The 21,955-nt window shown below is 40.2% G+C and overlaps 1 protein-coding gene and 1 long non-coding RNA gene across 2 annotated transcripts in view; one reads left to right on the forward strand and one right to left on the reverse strand.

Annotated features, from left to right (window-relative positions):
* Positions 1–222: 222 nt before the first annotated feature.
* The window catches only part of LOC311584695, a 34,472-nt gene continuing 12,739 nt past the window's right edge, over positions 223–21,955 (forward strand). Inside the window, exons 1-3 of the long non-coding RNA XR_014774967.1 lie at positions 223–464; positions 6,108–6,150; positions 15,581–15,775. This is a non-coding gene — a long non-coding RNA (uncharacterized lncRNA). The remainder of the gene's footprint in view (positions 465–6,107; positions 6,151–15,580; positions 15,776–21,955) is intronic.
* GK2 (glycerol kinase 2) lies at positions 3,837–5,748 on the reverse strand. Its single transcript, XM_084758720.1, has one exon. It carries the CDS (start codon positions 5,671–5,673, stop codon positions 4,006–4,008), a length of 1,668 nt encoding a protein of 555 aa, XP_084614846.1. The 5' UTR covers positions 5,674–5,748; the 3' UTR covers positions 3,837–4,005.

Consider the following 21,955-nt stretch of genomic DNA (forward strand, 5'->3'; position numbering starts at 1 on the left):
AAGGCCTTCGTTCCTTTTTATTTGCTAAAATAAATGTGTTTGGTGAGAGTTGACATGCTAATGAGCAGTAATATATGCTAAACACAAACAGGGCAAGGATCACACGTAATTTCTTCAAAGCTCAAATAAACTGAGCAATAAAGGTTGTCAGTAGGAGCTACAGAGAATATTTAAATACTAAGTGTATTAAGTTTTGATGGAGACAATCGGAATACAGAGTCATCATTTCGGTGGGAAGCTAAAGTAGGCTGCTGACTGAGACGATGTTGTGTCTGGACTTGCTGCATGATTGCTTTAGAGGCTCTTATTAGTTCCTATGCTTAGAAAAAGAACGGAAGCAACATTTTCATATCGAGTAGTCATAGAGTGGATACATAATGTTCCACCCAGATGGAGATTGCGGAATATAACAGCTAGACTCAGGCACTGAGGCATCTTCAAGGACAACATCTTCCCCGGGACAGGTACTTCCATCAATATGTTAATAGAAGCTCAGGGATTAGACAGGAGCATGGTGAGTCAGGACTCTGAGCCGAGGCAAGCTGGGGGTTGGGTATACTTGTCTCTATGCCCAGTGTACATAGTTTACGCTCCTAGAGCTAAGCCAGGCATTACGTAGCTGTTTAATGACTCTCCCGTGTGATATTAAAATACCGTTTGTCTTTAGGTTTAATGGTGCATCTTGCCCTCACCTTTTTTGCTCTCGCGTGTTTCTCGCCTCTGAGTCTCTGTCTCTCTCTCTTCATCCCTTACTTTCTCTCCTCCCAGTTACCACTCATTTGGCTTCCATCAATATGCTAATAGAAAACACAGAAGCTCCTTTACAGCCTGAGAGTGAAGTGCCACAGCTTACCAGTATCACATAAGATGAATTAGGGAACAAGATATACAAAGGCAAAGAGGCTTCTTTAAAAAAGAGGAAAGCCAATAACCACAGAGGGGTGTTTGTGGAAGGAGTGTGGCCGAGACACTGCTAAGCTTAGTGGGTTTTTTTTGTTTTGTTTTGTTTTGTTTTTTTAACATCTGTGATGGCTATTCTTGGTTGTCAACTTGACCACATCTGAAATTAGCCCAAATCCAAGCAGCTGGGTACACTTGTGAGGGACTTTTTATTTATTTTTAATTAAGTTCAGTTAAAGCGGGAAGACCCACTTTTAACTTTTGAGGAGGGAAGATCCACTTTAATCTGGGCCACACCTTCTGCTGGCTGACTATAGGAAGGACATGGGAGAAGGAAGCTTGCTCTGTTTGCCCACTTGTTCTCACTGGCAACTCCATCCTTTCACTGAAGACCAGCTGAGACATACAGCCTTGTGGACGGAACAACTATTGGATCCTTGGATTCCATTGGTAGACAACCATTGTTGGACTAGCTGGACCACGGACTGTAAGCTGCTCTAATAAACCCCAAATACAGCCAAGAGACTTGCTGCAGACAGGTGTGAGCATACTCTATGCCAGTCAGCTGTGGGATTGGTGACGATCCCTCAGTGTGCATGTGAGAGAAGAGCGAAGATTAGCTTCCCCGAGCAGGCTCTGCTTATGTTTACTCAGAGCTTGAAGATATTTTTCAAAAATAGTTTTTGAAGTATGTTTTTTAAAATAAACTGTGCTGGATTAACTCTTTGATTCTTTGAGCCACTATCACCTATGACCTTATAATAAACATGTATGTCACCCTTCAGTTTTCTTTCTACCCTTTTATGATCATGTCTTCACTTCCTTTCCCCACAGTTCCACAGAAGCCACTGGTTTACTTTCTGTTATTGCATAAGAGTTTGTGGTTTCTCTTCAAAGTTTTTATATTTTTTGTGTATTTTTAAAATGTGTTTTGCCTGTAAGGATGTCTGTGCCTCATGCCTCACGGAGGCCAGAAGAGGCACCAGGTCCTCTGAAACCGGAGTTACAGATGCTTATGAGCTGCCATGTGGGTGCTGGCAATCTAGGAATCAAAACCAGGTCCCCTGGAAGAGTAGCTGGTACTCTTAAGTACTGAGCCACCTCTTTGCTCTCTAGCTTGTATTTTCTAAAAATTTACATGAATGAGACCACATAGCTTCGGTGTATAAAAGATCATTGAGGTGCATAGAGTTTGGGTCTGATTAAACTTGCTGCATAATAATTTTTATTTCCAAGTTTTTGACAATAAAATTTTAATTTCAAAAGTAGCACACATATTTTGATATGATGAATTTTCATTCAAATAAAAATTCCCTTTCTCTTTTAAATTTTTTTTTCATATAGTTTTGAATTACTTGAGAATTTTCCAAAGATTTTCCTTTTGTCAACTTACATGTTGGAGACTAAGTAGGCTCTAATTTGAATATGTTCTACAGTGGCAAATGTCTCACATACACTTGAAAAGAGCACATATTCTTTTGCCAAGTGGCATCTTCTATGAATGCACATTAAGTTAAGTTTATGGCATTATTCAAATATTCTACACTTTCTAAATTCTCATCTGCATGTCCTATTGTTATATTGGATACTGAGAAGACGGTGTTGAAGTCACTTGCTGCAATTAGTATTGTTATTTCTTTCGTTTCTACCACCCTTACACTTTATACTTTTTGAAGCTTGATCATGAAGTGCATAAACATTTAGGATTATGAGCTTTGATGAATATACCCTTTTACCTTTACCATTATAAACTGATCTATCGCTGCTAACATCCTTTGTTCTGAATTTTCCTTTTAGCACAGGAATAAACATTTCAGATTTTTAAATTAATTTTAACACAGCATATCTTTTCCAATTCTTCCACTTTTATCATTTGTTTCCATATGTGACTAGCACATTCTGGGTAACATACATACATAGGTGGGTCTTGCCTTAATTTGGTAATATTGCTTTTGGTTTGAAATAACTGATGATTTACAGTTAATATGTATTCTTCAGCATAATTGTATTTTAACATATTTTCCTATTATATATTCCTTTTTATTTTTTATACTGTCTTTAGGATCAAATTAGATATTTAAATGAAAATAAAGTTTTCTTTATATTTTAAGATTTGTTATATGCATTTCAAAACAAATTAAAATCATATCACATATTGTAGGAAGCTTAAAACATACACTTCCATTTACTCTCTCTCTCTCTCTCTCTCTCTCTCTCTCTCTCTCTCTCTCTCTCTCTCTCTCTCTCTCTTGAGACAGGGTACCTCTGTATAGTCCTGGCTGTCCTAAACTCACTTTGTAGACCAGGCTGGCCTTGAACTCACAGCAATCTGCCTGTCTCCGCCTCCCAGAGTGCTGGGATTAAAGGCATGCACCACTATGCACAGCTTCCATTTGTTCTCTTACAACCTTGCTTTTCTTTTATTCTTAAATGCCAAATGATATTGTGTAAATAATCTTCTTTAAAATATTTACTGCAGTAATCTTAATACTTTTATTTTTCTAGCTTAAAGATAGTTAATAAAAAGTGAAAGAAACAAGGAATACTATTGAAGTTATATTTCTCTATCAACATAAATTATATATTCTACTTTAAAAAATTTTTTATGCTGGGGGTGGCACATGTGCTTAAGGTAAGTACTGCCATTTTATAAAACTTTTTTTCTTGGTAAATAATATGTATACATGTTGCCATACACATGACTATTTAACCTAAAATATTTACATCTGTAGTGGTCAAGACATTCCTGTCATAACCTACTGGCTGCTATGTGCTTGAATTTATAAATGGGTTCTCTACATGATAGAGGTAAATGTTGCATGTCAAATAAAATAAAAAAAAAGAAAAAGAAAAAATTAAAGTGCTCTTCTCCCATCATAATAACCTTAACTACTGATGCTAAAAACAGATGAGATTTTTCATATTGTTTTTCTGGTGTGATCTCTTTATTCAAAAATCTTTATTTTAAGGGATATTTATAGAGGCCTCATGGGTTCTGTAGCAAGCGGTTCCTAAGTAAAAATAAACCTATAATAGTGACTTCTCATCAAAAGGTGGAATTCATTCCATTAAAAGCTCCCACATCTTGAGACTCTGTGGTTGAAATTACTCTTCAACACATGAGATGTATCTTGCTCCAATTAATAATGTCATGCTACTCACTATAAAAAAGCCCAAGGGCAGACAAGAGAAGACAGGACTGTAGCTGCCATTTTCAGGAGCCTTGGCTGTGACCCAACCCATTGACTTCATGACTGCTCTCTTCCATGTTGCATAGCGAATTTCACTCTCCGTGGCTTGGATTTGTGGTTCATACCGTTCCATCAAAATGGTAGCCATATTCTCGGGTTCAAGACTCCAAACATCTACCCCTTCTGCAGCCCCAGCTGCCATTGCAACTCCCAGGGCAGTTGTTTCAGGCATAACAGACTTAACTACCGGGATGCGCAGAATATCTGCCTGGAGTTGCATAAGAATTTTGTTGCTGGTCATTCCTCCGTCTACCTGCAAATGACGGAGTGGAATTCCACAGTCGCGGTTCATGGCATCCACAATCTCCCGGGTTTGGAAGCAAACAGCTTCTAACGCAGCAAAGGCAATATGGCATTTATTGGTGAACTGAGTGAGCCCACAGATGATGCCTCTTGCACTGGGTTCCCAGTAAGGTGCATATAACCCCGAAAAGGCTGGGACGAAATAGCAGCCGTAGGAAGTGCCTACCTCTCTTGCAAGGTTTTCAATTTCCTTCGAGGCCGTTATGATCTCAAAATTGTCTCTTAGCCAGCGAATAACAGCACCAGCAATAGCAACAGAACCTTCTAATGCATAAAATACCGGCTTCTTTTTACCTAGTTTGTAAGCCACTGTGGTCAGAAGGCCATGCTCAGAAAACACACATTTATGGCCTGTGTTACATACTAAGAAGCATCCTGTCCCATATGTGTTTTTAGCTTGACCTTCCTCGAAGCACATTTGTCCTACTAACGCTGCAGATTGGTCCCCCAAACATCCAGATATTGGCACGCCTTTCAGGGTCCCTGTTGTCATCAGGCCATAGATCTCAGAAGAACTGCATACTTTTGGGAGAATGTTCATTGGAATTTCAAAAAAGTCACAGAGTTCTTTATCCCATTCCAAAGAGTGGATGTTGAAAAGCATCGTTCTACTTGCATTGGTTACATCGGTACAATGGACGCCTCCATTGACTCCTCCGGTCATGCACCAGATAAGCCACGAGTCAAGGGTTCCAAACAGGGCTCGGTCTTCCTCAACAGCCTTTTGAATATGTCTTAGATTGTCCAGCATCCACCGGAGTTTCACTGCACTGAAGTAAGTGCTAAGCGGAAGGCCTGTCTTAGACTTGACAAAGTTGCTATTTCCTGGGATTTTCTTACTGAGAGTCTCCACAGTAGACTGGGTTCTGAGATCAAGCCACACCACAGCGTTGTAGAGAGGGTCTCCCGTGAACTTGTCCCAGACAACAGTGGTTTCCCGCTGGTTGCTCACGCCGATAGCTTTAATGTTGGAAATATCAATGTTCTCGCCAGCAAGTTTCTCACAAGTTTTCGTTATGCATTCATAGACAGACTGAAGGATTTCCTTGGGGTTTTGCTCCACCCATCCTTCTTTTGGATACTCTTGCGTCACTTCCACATGATGATGGCTAACAAGTGCTGCTGTTTGGGCATTGAAAACTAGAAAGCGAGTGGAGTTGGTTCCCTGGACCACTGCTCCCACCAAAGGCCCCACAGCCGTTTGCTTCGAGGCTGCCATGAAACTGGTCAGTGGACTCGGCAGCTCAGGGACCGTTTCGCTGAGGATGCCGGTTAGGAGGCGGGACAACAGCCAGTCAGGAATGATGGAGTGCGCAGGCGCAGCTGCCAGCCTAACAGCTTCAGCTAACCTATTGGCTCATCACCTCTGCCCCACCCATCACCGCGCCACACCATGTCCAGGGATTTATATGAAAATATTCAGTATATGCCTCACTCTCTCTTGCGTGTTCTTGGATCTGCATCTGTTTTCTCCCCCTTTCTACCTGTGCGATTCTACCTGTGCGACATTCTTAACATTACTTACTGTGCAGATAAGTGGGAAATGAATTCTTCAACATTTGAACATCTGAAAAGCATTTTGTCTTAATATTGAAAGCTAATCCTTTTTTGGGTATAGAATTGTAATTTCCTTTCCTACTCTTTCCTTTTAAGAATCATAGAGCAGTTACTCCAACAGCTTCACTTCCCATTTCTGGTATGTTTCATTCTTGTTTGTAGCTGCATGCTTTACTCTTGACTGCTTATAGAAGTTTTTTTTTTAATCGATGCTACTGTTGTTATTGTTTTTTACAGGTATCATTACACCATGTTGCACATTGTGGGTTTGTTGGTTTGTTTTTGTTTTCGTTTTCCTTCTTTATGTTCATGGTGTTACTTATCTGTAGATTTTTCAGCTTCCATCAAGTTTGGAAAGTTCTGACTATTATTATTTCTTAAATATTTTCTTTCCTTTGTTCATTCAAGGTCTCAAACCTCACAGATTGAACCCGTCTAGCACATTCACCAGCATTGTACTCCATATAATGACCTTTTCTGTCTGCGTTTAAATTTACAGTTTACAATTTTTGTGTCTTCAAGTCTACTAACCTCCAGTGACTAGATCTGCAGTTAATTCATCTGTTGTTTTTTTTTTTTTTTTTAATTCACATGTAGTTTTCATTTCTAGAAGTTCAATTTGGAGATTTTTAAATATCTACTGAATTTTGGTTTAACTCACAGGATATAGCTAGAATAACTTTTAATTTCATTTTCTGCTAAAAAAAAAAAACCCGTGTCAGGTTCCATTCAATTTTGATTTATTGGTTGTCTTATTATGGCTTGCATCTCCATGCTTCTTTGCATGTCTGATAACTTTTAATTAAATGCCAGGCACTGTGGATTTGCTTACCTGGCTTCTGGATGCACTTGATTTCCTGTCAGGCTTTGGTAGCTCTGTTCTGAGGTGCAGGTAAGTCGCTTGGAAACAGTTGCTTCTTTGCAGTTTTAATGTAAAAAGTTCTTTGTAACCTTATATGTGTAAACAATGTGTTTAGATCATAGTCACCCTTTACTTGCTCCATTCTAACTCATCTCCAAGCACACCATCACTCTCCCAACTTCATGTCTTCTTTTTTATAGTCCTTTGAGCCCAATTAATCCTGTCTATATGATTATGGACATTGGGTCATCCACTGACCTATGAGAAACCTATCATAGGCCGTAGTCATAAAGGAAAATCATTCCTCCTCTCCCAATAGTCAGTTGAAAATATCTCCTCAGCTACGAGTGAGGTCTCATGAACATCTGTCTCCCTGCCACTCACTTTGGTCACCGGATAGGGAGAAATAAAGGCGGAGCAGTCCTGGAAGTCTCCGCCATGTTGGTTATCTTTTATAGAATGGAAAGGCCCTATTCAGGTTGTTGTGGGCGAAAAGTTATCAATAGTCTTAACCAAGCTGTGAGCTTTACCAGCTAGAGTAATGACACATCTGGAAAGATATGAGCATTGGTGCAATAGTGGCATATACATTATGGAGGCAACCAAAAGCACTTTCAAATTGGGCTTAATAGGCCCACCTCACAGGATGTACCTCATGCCTGTAACTATAAACCTGCGCAGGAAGCTAGAAAGGACATGCTAGTATCATTTTGCTAAATGAGCATAGTGTCAAGAGACGTTCTGAATTCCTCTCTATATATACATAGATGAGTGCAGGTCTCATGCCTCATTAGAGGAACTTTTCCTGGCAGTGCATAGTAGTTATTTATTTATTTATTTATTTATTTGGCAGTGCATAGTAGTTATTTATTTATTTATTTATTTATTTATTTATTTGGCAGTGCATAGTAGTTAATACAGAGATTCAAAACTGATCTAAACAGGGGAAAAGTGACATATCCTGTCTCTCCAAAGGCTCAAAATAAAGATCATGGAAGAGGGAACAGAAAGATTGTAAGAGCCAAAGAGTGAGGGGGAAATAACTGAAAACTAGTATCTCTGGACATGGCAGGGCTGTAGCACGCACAGGCTCATAGCAGCTGTAGTTACCTTCTTAGAGCTGCACAAGGTCAAGTCAATTACATTCCAGCTTAAATATGGGCCATTCTCAGTCTATGACCATTCTCCTTGGTATAAAGAGATTTTGTGTGTGTGTGTGTACTCTATACACCGTCCAAAGAAAATGTTTTGTGGCTGGTGGGAACAGTCTTAGTTCCCAGTTTTGGACTGCTATCAGATCTTCTTCTTACTAACCTTCTCCTGGGCATCTTTTCTCAGCCTTAAGCAACTTCTTCACAGAGGAGCATGGACCGACACTCAGTTGAACACTTTGGTTGCTCTCTGAAGAGTCCCAGATCCTCCCCCCCCCACCCCGCACAGCTCTTTCCTCTGTGTGCCCTGCACTGTGCACCTTCCTTAGTATCTCTGAAAGATCAGCTCTGTGTCCTTGTCATTTTCTTCCGCTAGGTGCCACCTGGGTGACAGATCCCTATGCTGTGGCTCAAAACAAGGCACTGAGCTAATAGTGCCCACACCACTTGGTTCTCACCTCTGAGGAACCACTTTTTATTCTCAGGCGTCTACACTTTTTCTACAACTGTCATAGTTTTTATAAATTTTTTAAATATATTTTTGTTCACTTTTTAGTTTTTCTCTTTTATTTCAGGTTGGCCAAAGTAAAAGTCCACTGAATGAAAACTTATTTTTTTTGTTTTTATTATCTGTGAAGCTGTTGGTTAAAAATTAGACAGAAAGCTGGGAGGTAGTGGCGCACACCTTTAATCCCAACACTTGGGAGGCAGAGGCAGGCAGAACTCTGTGAATCAGAGGCCAGGTTGGTCTACAAAGTGAGTCCAGACAGCCAACTCTACACACAGAAATCTTGTCTCAAAAAACAAAAACAAAAATTAGACAGACTTTGGAAACAAGCTAGATGTGTCTCAACTGAAGAATGAATAAAAAAAAAATGTGTAACATTTACACAATGGAATACTACTCAGCTATTAAAAACAAGGAAATATTGAAATCTGCAGGAAAATGACTGGAACTAGATGTGATCATCCTGAGTGAGGTAACCCTGACCCAGAAAATCACGCACGATAGACACATGCTCACTTATAAGCAGATATTAACCATATAATACAAGACAAGTAGACTATGATCAACAGACCTAAAGAAGCTAAATAACAAGGAGGACCCTAGGGAGGATGCTTAATGCTCATTCAGAAGGGCAAATACAATAGACACCCGAAGTGCTTGAGGAAAGGGAACAAGATCGGAGGCTACCTTAGAGGTCCTCTGAAAGATTCCACCCAGCAGAGGATCAAGGCAGATGCTGAGACTCGCAGACAAACACTGGGGCAGAACACAGGGTGACTTAAGGGAAGAATTGGGGGACAGAGAGATGGAAAAGAGCTTTACAAGGAGTACAACATTGCCAACAAACCCAGGCCCAGTGGGATCTACAGAGACTGATGTGTCAACCAAGGGCCATGTACAGAGAGGACCTAGACCCCCTGCTCAGATCTCAGATGTGATTGATAGGCTGCACTGTGAGCTCCATTATATGAGGAGTAGAGCCTGCCTCGGACATGGACCCTGTTACCCACTCACTGATCACGTCCCCCTGTCGAGGCAGCCATGCCAACCCACAGAGGAAGAGGATGCAGGCAGTCCTGATGAGATTTTATAGGCTGGGGTCAGATGATAGGGGAGAAGAGCTCCCCCTTTCTGAGGACTAAGTGAAGGTGGTGACAGGGAAGGAAGGTGGGACCTTGAGGAGATGAGGGAAGGGCTACAATTGGTATGTAAAATGAATAAATTAAACATTAAAATGTAATAAAAGAAGAAAAAAGATTTAATTACCAGTTAAATTTATTTAGTAGCCAATAAATTAATGATAGCAATTTCTATATTGGGCATATATTATATCTGAATTAGCTGAAAGAAAACAGAAATATATAGACAGTGACAAAATATACCATGATATTGTTATTCCACTGTTTTAACTGCATCTTCGTTTTCATTTAAGTAACCACTTGAGTTACCATAAATTCAGACAAAGAAAGATAACGTTCAGATTCAGTCTGGATGGTGAGGAACAGAAAGGATAAGGAATAGTGCTGATTTTCTTGTTCACAATCCACTTGCTAGTTCATCTGCATTTTTACGCGACATAGTGTATAAATGCTTTGAATTCCCTTCATGTGTTTAACAGTAGTAAAACATTTTATGTGCAAAATAATATATAATATAAACTCATCTCATCCATTTGTCCTTTACATATATTCTTCCTGATCACACCAAAAACATGGAAACAAACGTTCTCATCCCTATTAGTTCTTCCGTCCCAGACTATTTTAAGAAATTTCTCTTTGCTGTAAACTTTAAAAAAAAAAGATTTATTTATTTATTTATTTGTTATATATACAGGGTTCTGCCTGTTTGTACACCTGCATGCCGGAAGAGGACACCAGATCTCATTTTAGATGGTTGTGAGCCATCATGTGGTTGCTGGGAATTGAACTCAGGACCTTTGGAAGAGCAGCCAGTGCCCTTAACCTCTGAGCCATCTCTCCAGTCTTTTACTGTAAACTTAACTACAGAGTTTTCTGATGATAAGGAAATGCTTTATATGATGTCTCTGATGGTAAGCTGTAGTCATTAAATGATCAGGTCAGTCTCATAATTCAGTTTAGAAAGTTGACCAATTGACTTAGTTTCCCTAGTGAAAGCTGACAAAGAGTGCTTTGCAGAAGACTGACCCCCCACCCCCACCCCTCAAAAAACTATAAAGCTTGCCAGGAGTCAGGTGATCAAATTACAGCGAGGGCTCAGCCACAACTCCTTCCTAATTTAAAATCTTTACTGATATCCACATTACAAAGTTTTAAATTCATCCATTCATTCAATAATTTATCAAATATGTTTTGAGGGTTGTTCTACATTAGTTTTATTGTAGGCAATAATACAGAGATACATAAAACATTGCCCTATCTACAACCTTTATGTTAAAACCATAATAATTAAACTGACTTGTGTTTAATGCATATCTTCCAGTGCCTACCCTATTTTAGAGAGCAATTTATTTTAATTATTTCTTTTTCCTCACCAACTTCCCTACTCCCTACATTGTAAATTCATAAAGGGCATGGAACTGGGGCTATTATATTTAATCTTTTATTTACAGCTTGACCAGAATCCCAGGAACTCAAAAATATTTGTTAAATGAAGTAGTAAACACCACTAAGTATGGTTCTTGCTTGGTTTATAATAAGAAAGTCAAGGTAATTTATTTGTATGTATTTTATATAATAGTTTAGCATACATTATAAAATGCTGCATGTTATCCCTAAAAGGGCAGTTTTGAAGATTCATTTTGGGAGTCCTTAGAAATATACATTTGTTGGTAAATTACCTTGATTAAGCTTGTCAACAGAAGACAGAGGGAGGGACAGAAAAAAAATTAATGTGAATGAAATCCCAACTTGTAGTACCTGGCAACTTCTGCAAGGAAGACTCCTGATTTGCTTCTCTGAGCCACAGAAAATTGTCTGACTTACCTATTAGCTCCGGGGAACTCCTTGGGTTCCTAATTTGAGATGAGCCTTTTAAATTTAATATTGTTTAGGTTTGTGAGCCTAGCCTTTAACGGCTGAGCCATCTCAAATAAATTAATAAAATATTAAAAAAATAAATTTAATATTGTAACTTTACTGTTGGGCCTGCACTGCATTTCAAGTCGAAGGACAAAGGTGTAAGAAGGTAAATTAAATTTTGTGCAGAGTAAAATTATTCTGTAAAAAAAAAAAAATGTAGAAGTAGCTTCACCGCGGCCACACGAAGAGGTTGGTGAAAGTAGAGCAGGTGCACTTCACAAATACCCGCTTCCGTTAGGTTATCACAGACAGGCTGAGACAGAGCCTGGGGGACAGCAGCCTGCTGAGGAGCTCAGGCACGCTTAACGTAGGTCTTCTGTACAAAAGCCGCTCATTTGATTGGGTGTCTGGGTGCCATGAAGACCTTTATGTCCCATCATTATATTCTTATCTGTGTTACACTGAATAATTAATAACTTCACGCAAGAGTTTCTCAGTTAAGAACATCTTCCCAACATAGTTTAAAATGATTAAAAAAAAAACCACTCATTTTTATCAGTCAGCTTCTGGCCAGGTTTGTCTGATCATATAAATCAAAACAAAAGCCAAGAGTTGACACTGTATGTGCCCAACTTAATGTGAATAAAATCAGTCTAATATAACTTTTAAAGTTAGTTTACTAATTTTACTATTGAGTGTAAAAGTAATTTTATTCTCCTGGCTCAGTTGTTATCTGGGAGGCTCACTGCCTCTATCTGCTAACCTAGGCCCTAGTCCTGGAAGCTTCTAGCCTCCAAACAATCTAACCTAGGCCTCTGAGACTTACTGCTTAATGAGTTCGCCCTTCCTTGTTCTTTCTGAGCTCTGTGCCGGCTGGTTCAACTCAGATGTTCTGGCTCAAACTCTTCTCCCAGCTGACTTATTTAATCTGGCTTCTCTCGGCCCAGAATTGCTCTGCTTGGCCTCAAACTAACTCAGCAATCTGCTCTAATCTTCTGGCTTCTTCTCATTTTCTGGCCTTTCCGTCTTTACCTGAGTTCTCTCTCTGCAACCCATCTCTCTATTACTGTCCTGGTAAAACTGCCTCCTCTTTAAAACTGACTCTTAAGTAGTCTCCCTTTCCTCTCTCTTCTCCTGAGAGTTGGGTGTATCCTATTCTGTCAAGTCTTCTCTGATTTGTCACCTTTCTGCTACTTAATTAGACATCACTTTCAAACATGGGAGCTTCCTTCTACAAACTAACTTTACCTTTGTTTGGGATTAAAGGCATCTATCACAACACCTGGATCTAAGCTTTTCTTTACCTTATACTTGCTCTATACGAGGCTGGCCTTGAACTCTGTTTGCCTCTGTCTCCTGGATTGAAGGCATGCTTGTATTCCATCCAGATCACGTAGACCTAGAAGGACTTTGGATGTGATCTCCTGCCAGAACAGCTATGTTCTGAATTAAAATTCCTCTACATTGGTCCCCCTTTCTGTTTAAGCTAAAAAAAAAATTGTACACAGTTTAAATTTTACAATAGGAACAATTATCAATCCCACAATCTTAACAGACCAAATGTCCTTATGAAGGTCCACTCAGCACTGATGTGATGGTCCTCCATAATTGCAGCCCTGATCATCTGTCCTTCAGCAACAGTCCATTTCAGCACCAAGGTCTCCCAGCCTGCCAGTCTCATGAATTATCTGCCCCTCTTCAGCTGGTGTGTTAAGTTGTCTCCATGTGGGGCGATCTGCTTTCTACATCATCTGCATTGCTGTCTTTCTGCTTCTCTTCCTTGAGTAGTCTTGATTTTTTTATTTGGAAGCCCTCACCCTCCCTCTCTCTCCAGGGTTTCTCTTTGTAGTCCAGGCTGGCCTCTAACTCACAGAGATCCACCTGCCTCTGCTTCCCTGAGTGTTATAATTAAAGGTGTGCATCAGTTTACAATCCAGTGTCTTTTAGCTAATCTTATTCCACTTTTCTGTTTCTCAAGGTACAATTACTAGATCTTTATGAGTCCACACGTAAAGGAGACATTTAGCACTCTCACATGCCCAGCTCCATGCCAGTAAGCTGGCCATCATTCTAACAAGCCAATATTCTTACCCATTATCAATGGGCTGTCTACCTTGATCATCAATTTCATTAGGCACCATGGGTTCACAATTAAGCACTTTTTGTTTTCTTAGTTATTCTATCCCTTGTCTCTCAAGCTTTTTTTTTTATTATTATCATAGCTAATTTCTCTCGTTGTACAGCTATTTTTCCCATGGTTTAGGAGATTTGCTAATTTGAAAGGTCATGGAGCCAGTAAACACAGTGCAAATCATTTGAAGTACCTTTAATCCTTTTTCTTGTTTTTGTTTTCTGTTGTTTACTCTGAAAATATGGACTTTAATTTAGTCAAGGAAAACATGTCATCATTGTGGAGAATACCAGGATGAGTGGACGGCATTGCTGGTAGCTCAGAGCAACACGAGACAGTTCCAACACAGCACCTGGTGCCTCTGGAAAAGCACCTAGCCCTTTACCCTCAACGAATCCCATTGCTCTCAGCTTTAAATGGCTCAGCCATCCTGACACCCACAGTTCTATTTTGGAATGCTGTCATCCAAGGCCAAGTGTAGCTTTTGCACTCACTAGACTTTCCTCCTCCATGGAGCCCAATGTGACACCTATCTGTAAGAAGATGGTCTTCAGGGGACCTCAATATGAACTTTTAATTGTGCACTGAGCATCATGGAAATCATGGCATAGATGTAGGTGATGTTGATGACATATACTAAGCTCTGCTAAAGAAGATGAGCAACGTGTGTGGTTGGCCTCTTACTGAAGACATCGTAGGAGTGGGTAGTGGCCAAGCATAAAAGCCAAACGTCAATGTATAGTTGGCACCCCCACTGTCCACCTGCCTTTCTCATCATGCACTGCTGATGATCTCCACCTTTTGAATCAAGACAATTCAGATTTTAGTTTCTGGATGAAACTGGTTAGAAGTTTTGTAATCTACATATTAAGGCAGATTGAATAATGACTAGATGAAAAGATGTAGAGAAATTAATATAATTAGAGAATGTTGATTGTTGGATCTACATGGTACTGCGTACAGCAGTGTGGTGATGAAGCTCTCTCAGTTTTTTGTATGCTTGCTAATGTGCATAATAAGATGTGGTGCCATTCCATTACTGTAACAAAATATCTGAGACCAGTGACTTTCAAAAAAGAAATTATATAGGCTAAGTTTTAAGAGAGTCCAGTGAATGGTTGGGTGCATCCATTGCTTTGGCTCTTATAGGATTTCTGGATAGCAACTGTGAGAGTGAATGACAGAACTGTCCTCCTTGGCCAAATAATGTAACACCTCCCATCATTATGTCAGGAAATGCCCTAAGCACCTCCCACCAGGCTCTACCTCCTAAAGATCTACATCTTCCCATAGTACCATGTTTTAGGCTCCATTTTAAGCCATGGACCTTTGAAGGACAATTAACCTTAATACTATAGCAGCTGGAAAAGTATTGTGCAACTAAAGAGCTGATGGAGCAGCAAAACACAGTTCATGGAAATCCATTCCACACAGCTTCCTGTGCTTGGACAAAGGAAAGGCACAAAGTCACTGAGAGAGTCAGTGTAGAATAATCAAGTTACAGCTTTTCATCCCAATGAAAGTATCAGCTTTAAATAATTTTTATTAAGATACTTGTCCTTTTGTTGTAGGCATTTTTTTTTTGCTTTTTATAAATTTTTGAATTTCAGGGAAAAAAAAACAGTTGTCTGTTTTAACTGCTTGGCTCTTTGCCACCATTCAGATACCCATGTATACCACTCCTTATTTTCACAAAAGTAGGACTCAGTGTGACAGGTTAGAATTTACTAAAAGTTGGGATTCCTCTTAGTCTTGATTTAAGTGTGTGGTCTGATGATAAGGGCATTTGTTCACATTGTTTGTGGCTAGACCATCTGACTATTTCAGACTGTGTCTTAACTGATGCATCATCACAGTTGGCAATCTTCAAAACACTGATGCATTTTTCCACATGCTGTTCCCAAATGTGCTGGACCAGCTGTTGAGAGCCATGCCATCCAATCGCCCGGAAGACCTCTTCTTGGACCACAAATCACCTCACACACGCTCCCTCTTTGTTCTAATGAAGAATGGAAAATTTAAAGGAAGCTACTGTGTGTTATTACTGTTCCCTCTGTTAAGTGTGGACCATGGGAGTCACTTCAATTCACATACGGAAGCCCTGGCATTCTAGGTAAGCAGTCATGATAGGCAAAGATATGGGTTTAACATTCTCAGATCTAAGAGGAATTTTCTGAATATCTTGGAATTTTTGAGTGTATCTTCTTACGTGCATGTGCGTGTTCTATGTCATTTTCCCAGTGAAAATTGCCCTGACACTGATCTCAATGTTAATGTATTCCTGCTTCCATTTGACTTTGGAATATGTTACAGCTAATTATTACACAGGATGAAAGATCAGAGGCCCGAATGAGGTGCTGGGGTTTATGAACAAAGGGAGCCCAATTCAGCGCCCTGGCTCTTGGCCCAACAATTGTAATCACACATCTTGAAACTCGGGGGATCTTTGCATTGTGTTTGTTTGTTTGTTTGTTTGTTTGTTTTCATCCTTCATTTTTTGAAGGGGGTGGGGAGAGGGGTTAAGGGTTTGAAGGGGCTGAAATTTCCCCTTGAACATGATGTCAATATGTTGGCATGTCTCCTTTTATTAAGATGCCATCCAACAGATAACAAGTCCTGCTGTGTTTTACCAACATAAAAAATTAGACTGGAGACCGAAGAGCGGCAGGTGGCTTTTGGCACCAAGAAATAATCACACTTGATGTGGAAAGTAAAGTAAAAGGAGCCATCTGTTCGCCACAGGAGGACGTGAAAAATCACATTAACATATTGTCACTAACATCATGAAATACACAGTTAATAATAAATTTAGTTATCAAGGCAAGTCGCATTGGATACTCACTCTGAGAAATGCAGAATGTGGAAGATGCTCACTCTTGCCCACCCCCATCGTATTTATCTATCTTTTGGAGAACAAAAAAACATCCAAGTTTGAAATGCTTCAGAGAGAGGGGTTGGGGGAGCACAGGAGAAAAAAGTGGTCCATTTTAAAGTCAAGCTGTGGTTCATTGTCGACTGAGTGAAGTAGCCTCTCTCCAGTGGATGGAATGGATCACTTTTGTGAATCTGCCATGTTACCCTATAACTTCATACTTGGATGAGGACCTAGAGATTTGACAATATTTCTTACAGAAGAAATGAGAAATGCAAGACCCCTGTGACATGTTGCTGCCCAGCTGGCAGAGTGCTGCCAGGGGAGAGCCAGTGTTTGCTGCCTTCCTTTGATGGGCAGTTGAATTTACCTGTCATGGATTAAGTGTCCCTACAGAGAATTTTTTCTGATGACTTTGGTACTAAAAGCCTGTGCATAACTCCTGGGAGATCACATGTGATAAAGCAATGTGATAGGAAAGACCCTTCCCGCTTTCTCGTGTGCATGTGCTGTTTACACATGCCCACTAACTAAAGAAGCCACAGATAATGGAGGCCAAAATAAACTTGGAAAACGCCCCCACAGTGTTCTCTGTCACAGAGTCACCATTACAAGGATGCTTAAACTAATATAGCAGTGGTTATCAACCTTGCTGATGCTACTGCTCTTTAATACAGTTCTTCTTGTGGTGAACCCCGACCATAAAACTATTTGTTGCAATTTTCATACTATTACGAACTGTAATGTAAATGTCTGACATTCAGGATATCTGCCATGCCACCCCTGTGAAAGGGTTGGCTGATTCCCAAAGGATCGTGACACAATGGATGAGAGCCACTGGCCTATAGTAACCCTGCACTGCCTAGTATCTGAGTTGTGCCCACCATATCTGCAAATCTGACTAACCCACACTGTTATTTTTAACATGAAGACCTAAGCCCCCGTATGTTAGAAAGTTAAACTTGTCATATACTAGTAGATCCTTTTTAGTTCCTTGTTGGTTGTTGGTCTTTACTCAGCCATTTTGTGATTTTTCCGAAGGGAGGCAATATAAAGATAACATAAAATTATCTGTGTTAACGGAAGTGCCATTGGAACAGCAATATGGACTTTAGTTTCAGCTTTGATTTTAACTAGATTTATCGTCTTCTGTAGGTCAAACTGTTCCTCTGGTTAATCTTCCATCCACCGTGAGTAAAGTTGATGTAATCTTGGGATGAACATATTTTATTCAAAATATGAAGAATTTAAGAGTGTTGTCAAGTAACACTTCATCTTCTCTTTAACTTAATGAAAGTGAAATAATGTTTAAGAAGCAATCAGTTTGGTGTTTACTTAAAGAAGTGGAATTATGCAGGAATGTAGTATATGAATTAGACAAGGAAGGCAGGTTGTGACTGCACAAGGAGAGGCCTATTTTGGGGGGGGCAGACTCTTGGAGGATGTTTTGTTAGTCACATATGCATACGTTCCTTGGCAGAGGGGAAAGGGGGAGGATGGAAGGTGAGATTTAGTCTTTTTTTTTTTTTAAGATTTATTTATTTATTATGTATACAATGTTTTGCTTGCATGTATCCCTGCAAGCCAGAAGAGGGCACCAGATCTCATTATAGATGGTTATGAACCACCATGTGGTTGCTGGGAATTGAACTCAGGACCTCTGGAAGAGCTTTACTCTTGACTCAGGTGTTTACTCTGCCTACTCGCTCCAGTCCTCTTTCCTTCATTCCTGGTCATTTGAAGTAGGAGATAGAGTGGAGACTGTGGAAGACTGTGTCTTCCTTTAGGAGTGCCTCTTAGGAAGAGCAAAGTGCAGTTCTCCCAGAGTGCTGACCGCTGAGTCAGCTGTCTCCAGAAGAACAGCTGTAAGCCACTTCCTGTCCTCCACTGCCTTGGGTCACATGATGACCTGCTTTGATATGGACTCCTCCTCCTCCCCTTTTCCTTTCCAACTGAATTTGAGTCCATTTTCCTTCTTCATGGCTTTTATCCATGGCACGGTTTCTTAGCAACTGTATAATGTCCCATCCTTAACAGTCATCATTTAAAAAATAATTGTTCAGTATATACCATCTCTGATTGGCTACAAGCCCCATGAAGGCTTCCTGACTTGGTCACCTGCCTCCCTGGGTCACCTATAACTAACAACATGGAAGTCAGAGAGAGCCATTTAATAAGTAGCCCACCCAACTGTAAGTTTTTTAAAAATCAAGTTTAGCTGAAAACAGAGTGGGTCTTTGACATCTTCATCATTGTGCAGTCGCCCGTACACTCTCAGGTACACAGTAAGGAACTGGTCCAGAGGTCATCATTCTTGTTAGACACACAGTTTTTGTTGGTCTTCCAAAGCTCTTAGATTCATCTCTGTAAGTTTCTGAAAAGCATATTTCCCCAAGTGTAAATAGCATATTTTATAGAATTTTAGTTGCTTCTGGGGTAGCATGTCCCTTTGTCATGTTGAATGTTTTGGAATATGTGTGATTCATTCTAGACAATCAGTTGCATTTAGTAACAAAGTTTCTTGAAATTCCCTTGTATTCTTAGAAATTTTCTGAAGGTATTACCACAGTTAATTCAAACCATGGGCAAGCTACCCTTCAAGCCATCCTTTCACCAAAGTTCATTCAGCTTAGAAAACCTTTAATAAGAAATTTCCCCCATAGGCTGAGATAGTTGAGCATTTGGTTTCCAGTTGGTGTGCTGTTTGGAGGGATTTTAGAAGTTTTAGAGCATGGAGTCTTGCTGGAGGAAGTATGTCAATGGAGATAGGCTTTGAGAGTTTATACCCTGTGTGTGACTCTCTCTCTCTCTCTCTCTCTCTCTCTCTCTCTCTCTCTCTCTCTCTCTCTCTGTCTGTCTCTGTCTCTCTCTCTGTCTCTCTCTCTGTCTCTGTCTCTGTCTCTCTCTATCTCTCTCTCCTCTCCTCTCCTCTCCTCTCCTCTCCTCTCCTCTCCCTCCCTCCCTCCGTCCCTCTCCTGTTGTGACAAGGAAATGTGATTGGCCAGCCCCAAGGAAATGTACCTGTCCCCTGCCATGGTAGCCGCCATTATAGACACCAGTGCTATGGAACCATAAAGCTGAAATAAACACTGTACCTTAAGTCGTTTCTGTACATGGTGTTCATTATTACAGTGGCAGAAAAATAACTGATATAAGAATGTAAGTTTAATTTCAGAGAGGAGAACCTGGCAAAATTTAAATACCTGTCTTATGAAGGCATTTTTCTCAGGTGTGAATTCCAAATGACACCAGCCTGTGTCAAGCTGATATAAAGTTAGCCAGAACATTAATGTCAATTAAATTAATAGTTACTGGGCTAACTTCTAGAATAAAAATTTTAAACTATGCAGATATAACCCTTATCCTTGTGAGATTCAAGTAAGTAAACCACATAAAACTGAGTGACTGATAAAGGTAAACTAATAGCAAATTGTAATGTTTATTAAATTGGAACAAAGAGCTAAGACTAATCCTAAGTGACTTGAGGAGATATTTTCCTCTTGCTTTTTTCCTTTGATTCTGTTGTCTTGTCCCTCACCTCTCCTATACCAAACCCTACAAATCTCTCCTTTCATCTGGATATATGTCCAAGTAACAAAGACTATACAAAGCTAACCTCTAATATTCTTATTCCACTAAACTTCTTCAGGGTAAACACAAATTGTCTTAGTTATAGTTTCTATTGCTTGATATAAACACGGTGATGAAAAGTAAGTTGGGGACAAAAAGATTTATTTCCATCACTGAGGGAAGTCAAGACAGGAACCCAAGGCAGGAACCCAGGGGCAGGAACTGAAGCAGGCAGAAGTCATGGAGCAACACTAGATTTCTCATGTTAGCTTTCTCCCCACCCCAACATTATATTTTTATTAATTATTTCATGCAGTGTACTCCATCACACTTGCTTTCTATTCCTCCCAGATCCTTCCTCCCACTCTTGTGCCTTCCCTCCAAAAGAAATAAAAATACACCAAGTCTAATTTGTGTTGCTCATATACTCACTGGAGCACGGTCAAACTCCTAGTGGCTAGCTCCTTAAAGATAGCTTAGCCCTCCACCCCCATGCGCAGAAGCCATCAATTGTGAAGACCTACAGTTTAGTATCTTTATCATAATTTTTTGGGACTCTCTTCAATAGCTTCCTGTCTTGACTGTTTCTTATGTGGGGGGTAGAGGAGTTTGCCACAGATGCCTTCAATGTCTGTCATTCTCCATTATGATTCTGTCGTCACCGATACCACTGCAAAAACAAAAAGCTTCCTTGCCCACAACCCATAACAACAGGCAGAAGCAAGAATCATGGACATCAACATGGATTCCAGTTGCAGCCCTAATCATGGCTATCAACACAGTTTCCCAGGGCCGGCGTGGACCACTTTTTATACCACCCAGCACCAACTGCCCAGAGATAGCACAGCTCACAATAGGCTGGACCTTTCCACAGCAGTCAATTAAGAAAATATCCCATAGGCTTGCCTACTGGCTCATCTGGTGGGGCCATTCCCCCACCCTTGTGTGTGTGTGTGTGTGTGTGTGTGTGCGCGCGCGCGCGGATGCGTGTTTGTGTGTGTGTACTTACATATGTGCATATATCTCTACATTTATGCATATGTAGGAAACAAAAGTCAATGCTGTGTATCCTTCTCTGTTGTGCTCCACTTTATTTTTTTGATGTGTTTGTAGTCTGTGGGCTATAGGGAGTTGATAAAAAATTAGTGTGTAGGGTCTAGTTGAAGGACATTCTGTCTTGTCCCTGGATCCAGTCTATTTATTCTCTGGTTTGCTCTTCCTGCCTTTCTCTGGGCTGCCAATAAGAGAGCAACCTTCTTCAGCCTTTCCACCAAGCTGTTCTACTACTTCACAGATCCCCCTGCAACAAGTCATATTGGTCATGGGGTAAAACTTCAGAAATGAGGGACCCAAACATGTCTTTCTTCCTCTAATCATGTCAGGTATTTTGTCTCAATGGTGTGTGATTTTGTACTTTATTGACAGTATACGGTGGTGTCCTACAACAAACCTTAAAACAAAAATTATTTGACAAGTTAGTTAACAATAGCCATGTGGAGATTTTAATAAAAATGGCCCCCATAGGTTCCTAGGGAGATGTGGCCTTGTTGGGAGGCAGTGTGTCACTGAGAGGAAGCTTTGTGATTTCAGACACTCAAGCAAGGCCTAGTGTCTCCTTCCCACTGCCTACAGATCCAGATGTGGAACTTTCAGCTCCCTCACCAGCACCATCTCTGCCTGTGCGCCATCACGCTTCTGGCCATGACAATAGTGGACTAAATTTCTGAAACTGTAAGCCAGCCCCAATTAAATTTTTTTTTCAGTAAGAGTTGCTGTGGTCACGGTGTCTCTTTTCACAGCAGTAGAAAGCCTAACTAAGACAGATCATAACAATTATGATAAAAATATGTT

Source organism: Acomys minous, assembly GCF_964271855.1.
Source record: "Acomys minous genome assembly, chromosome: 15".
NCBI lineage: Eukaryota > Metazoa > Chordata > Mammalia > Rodentia > Muridae > Acomys > Acomys minous.

What these genes read in the sequence shown, in the direction of transcription:
- GK2 (XM_084758720.1), bottom strand. Translation starts at nt 5,673, where the DNA reads ATGGCAGCCTCGAAGCAAACGGCTGTGGGGCCTTTGGTGGGAGCAGTG.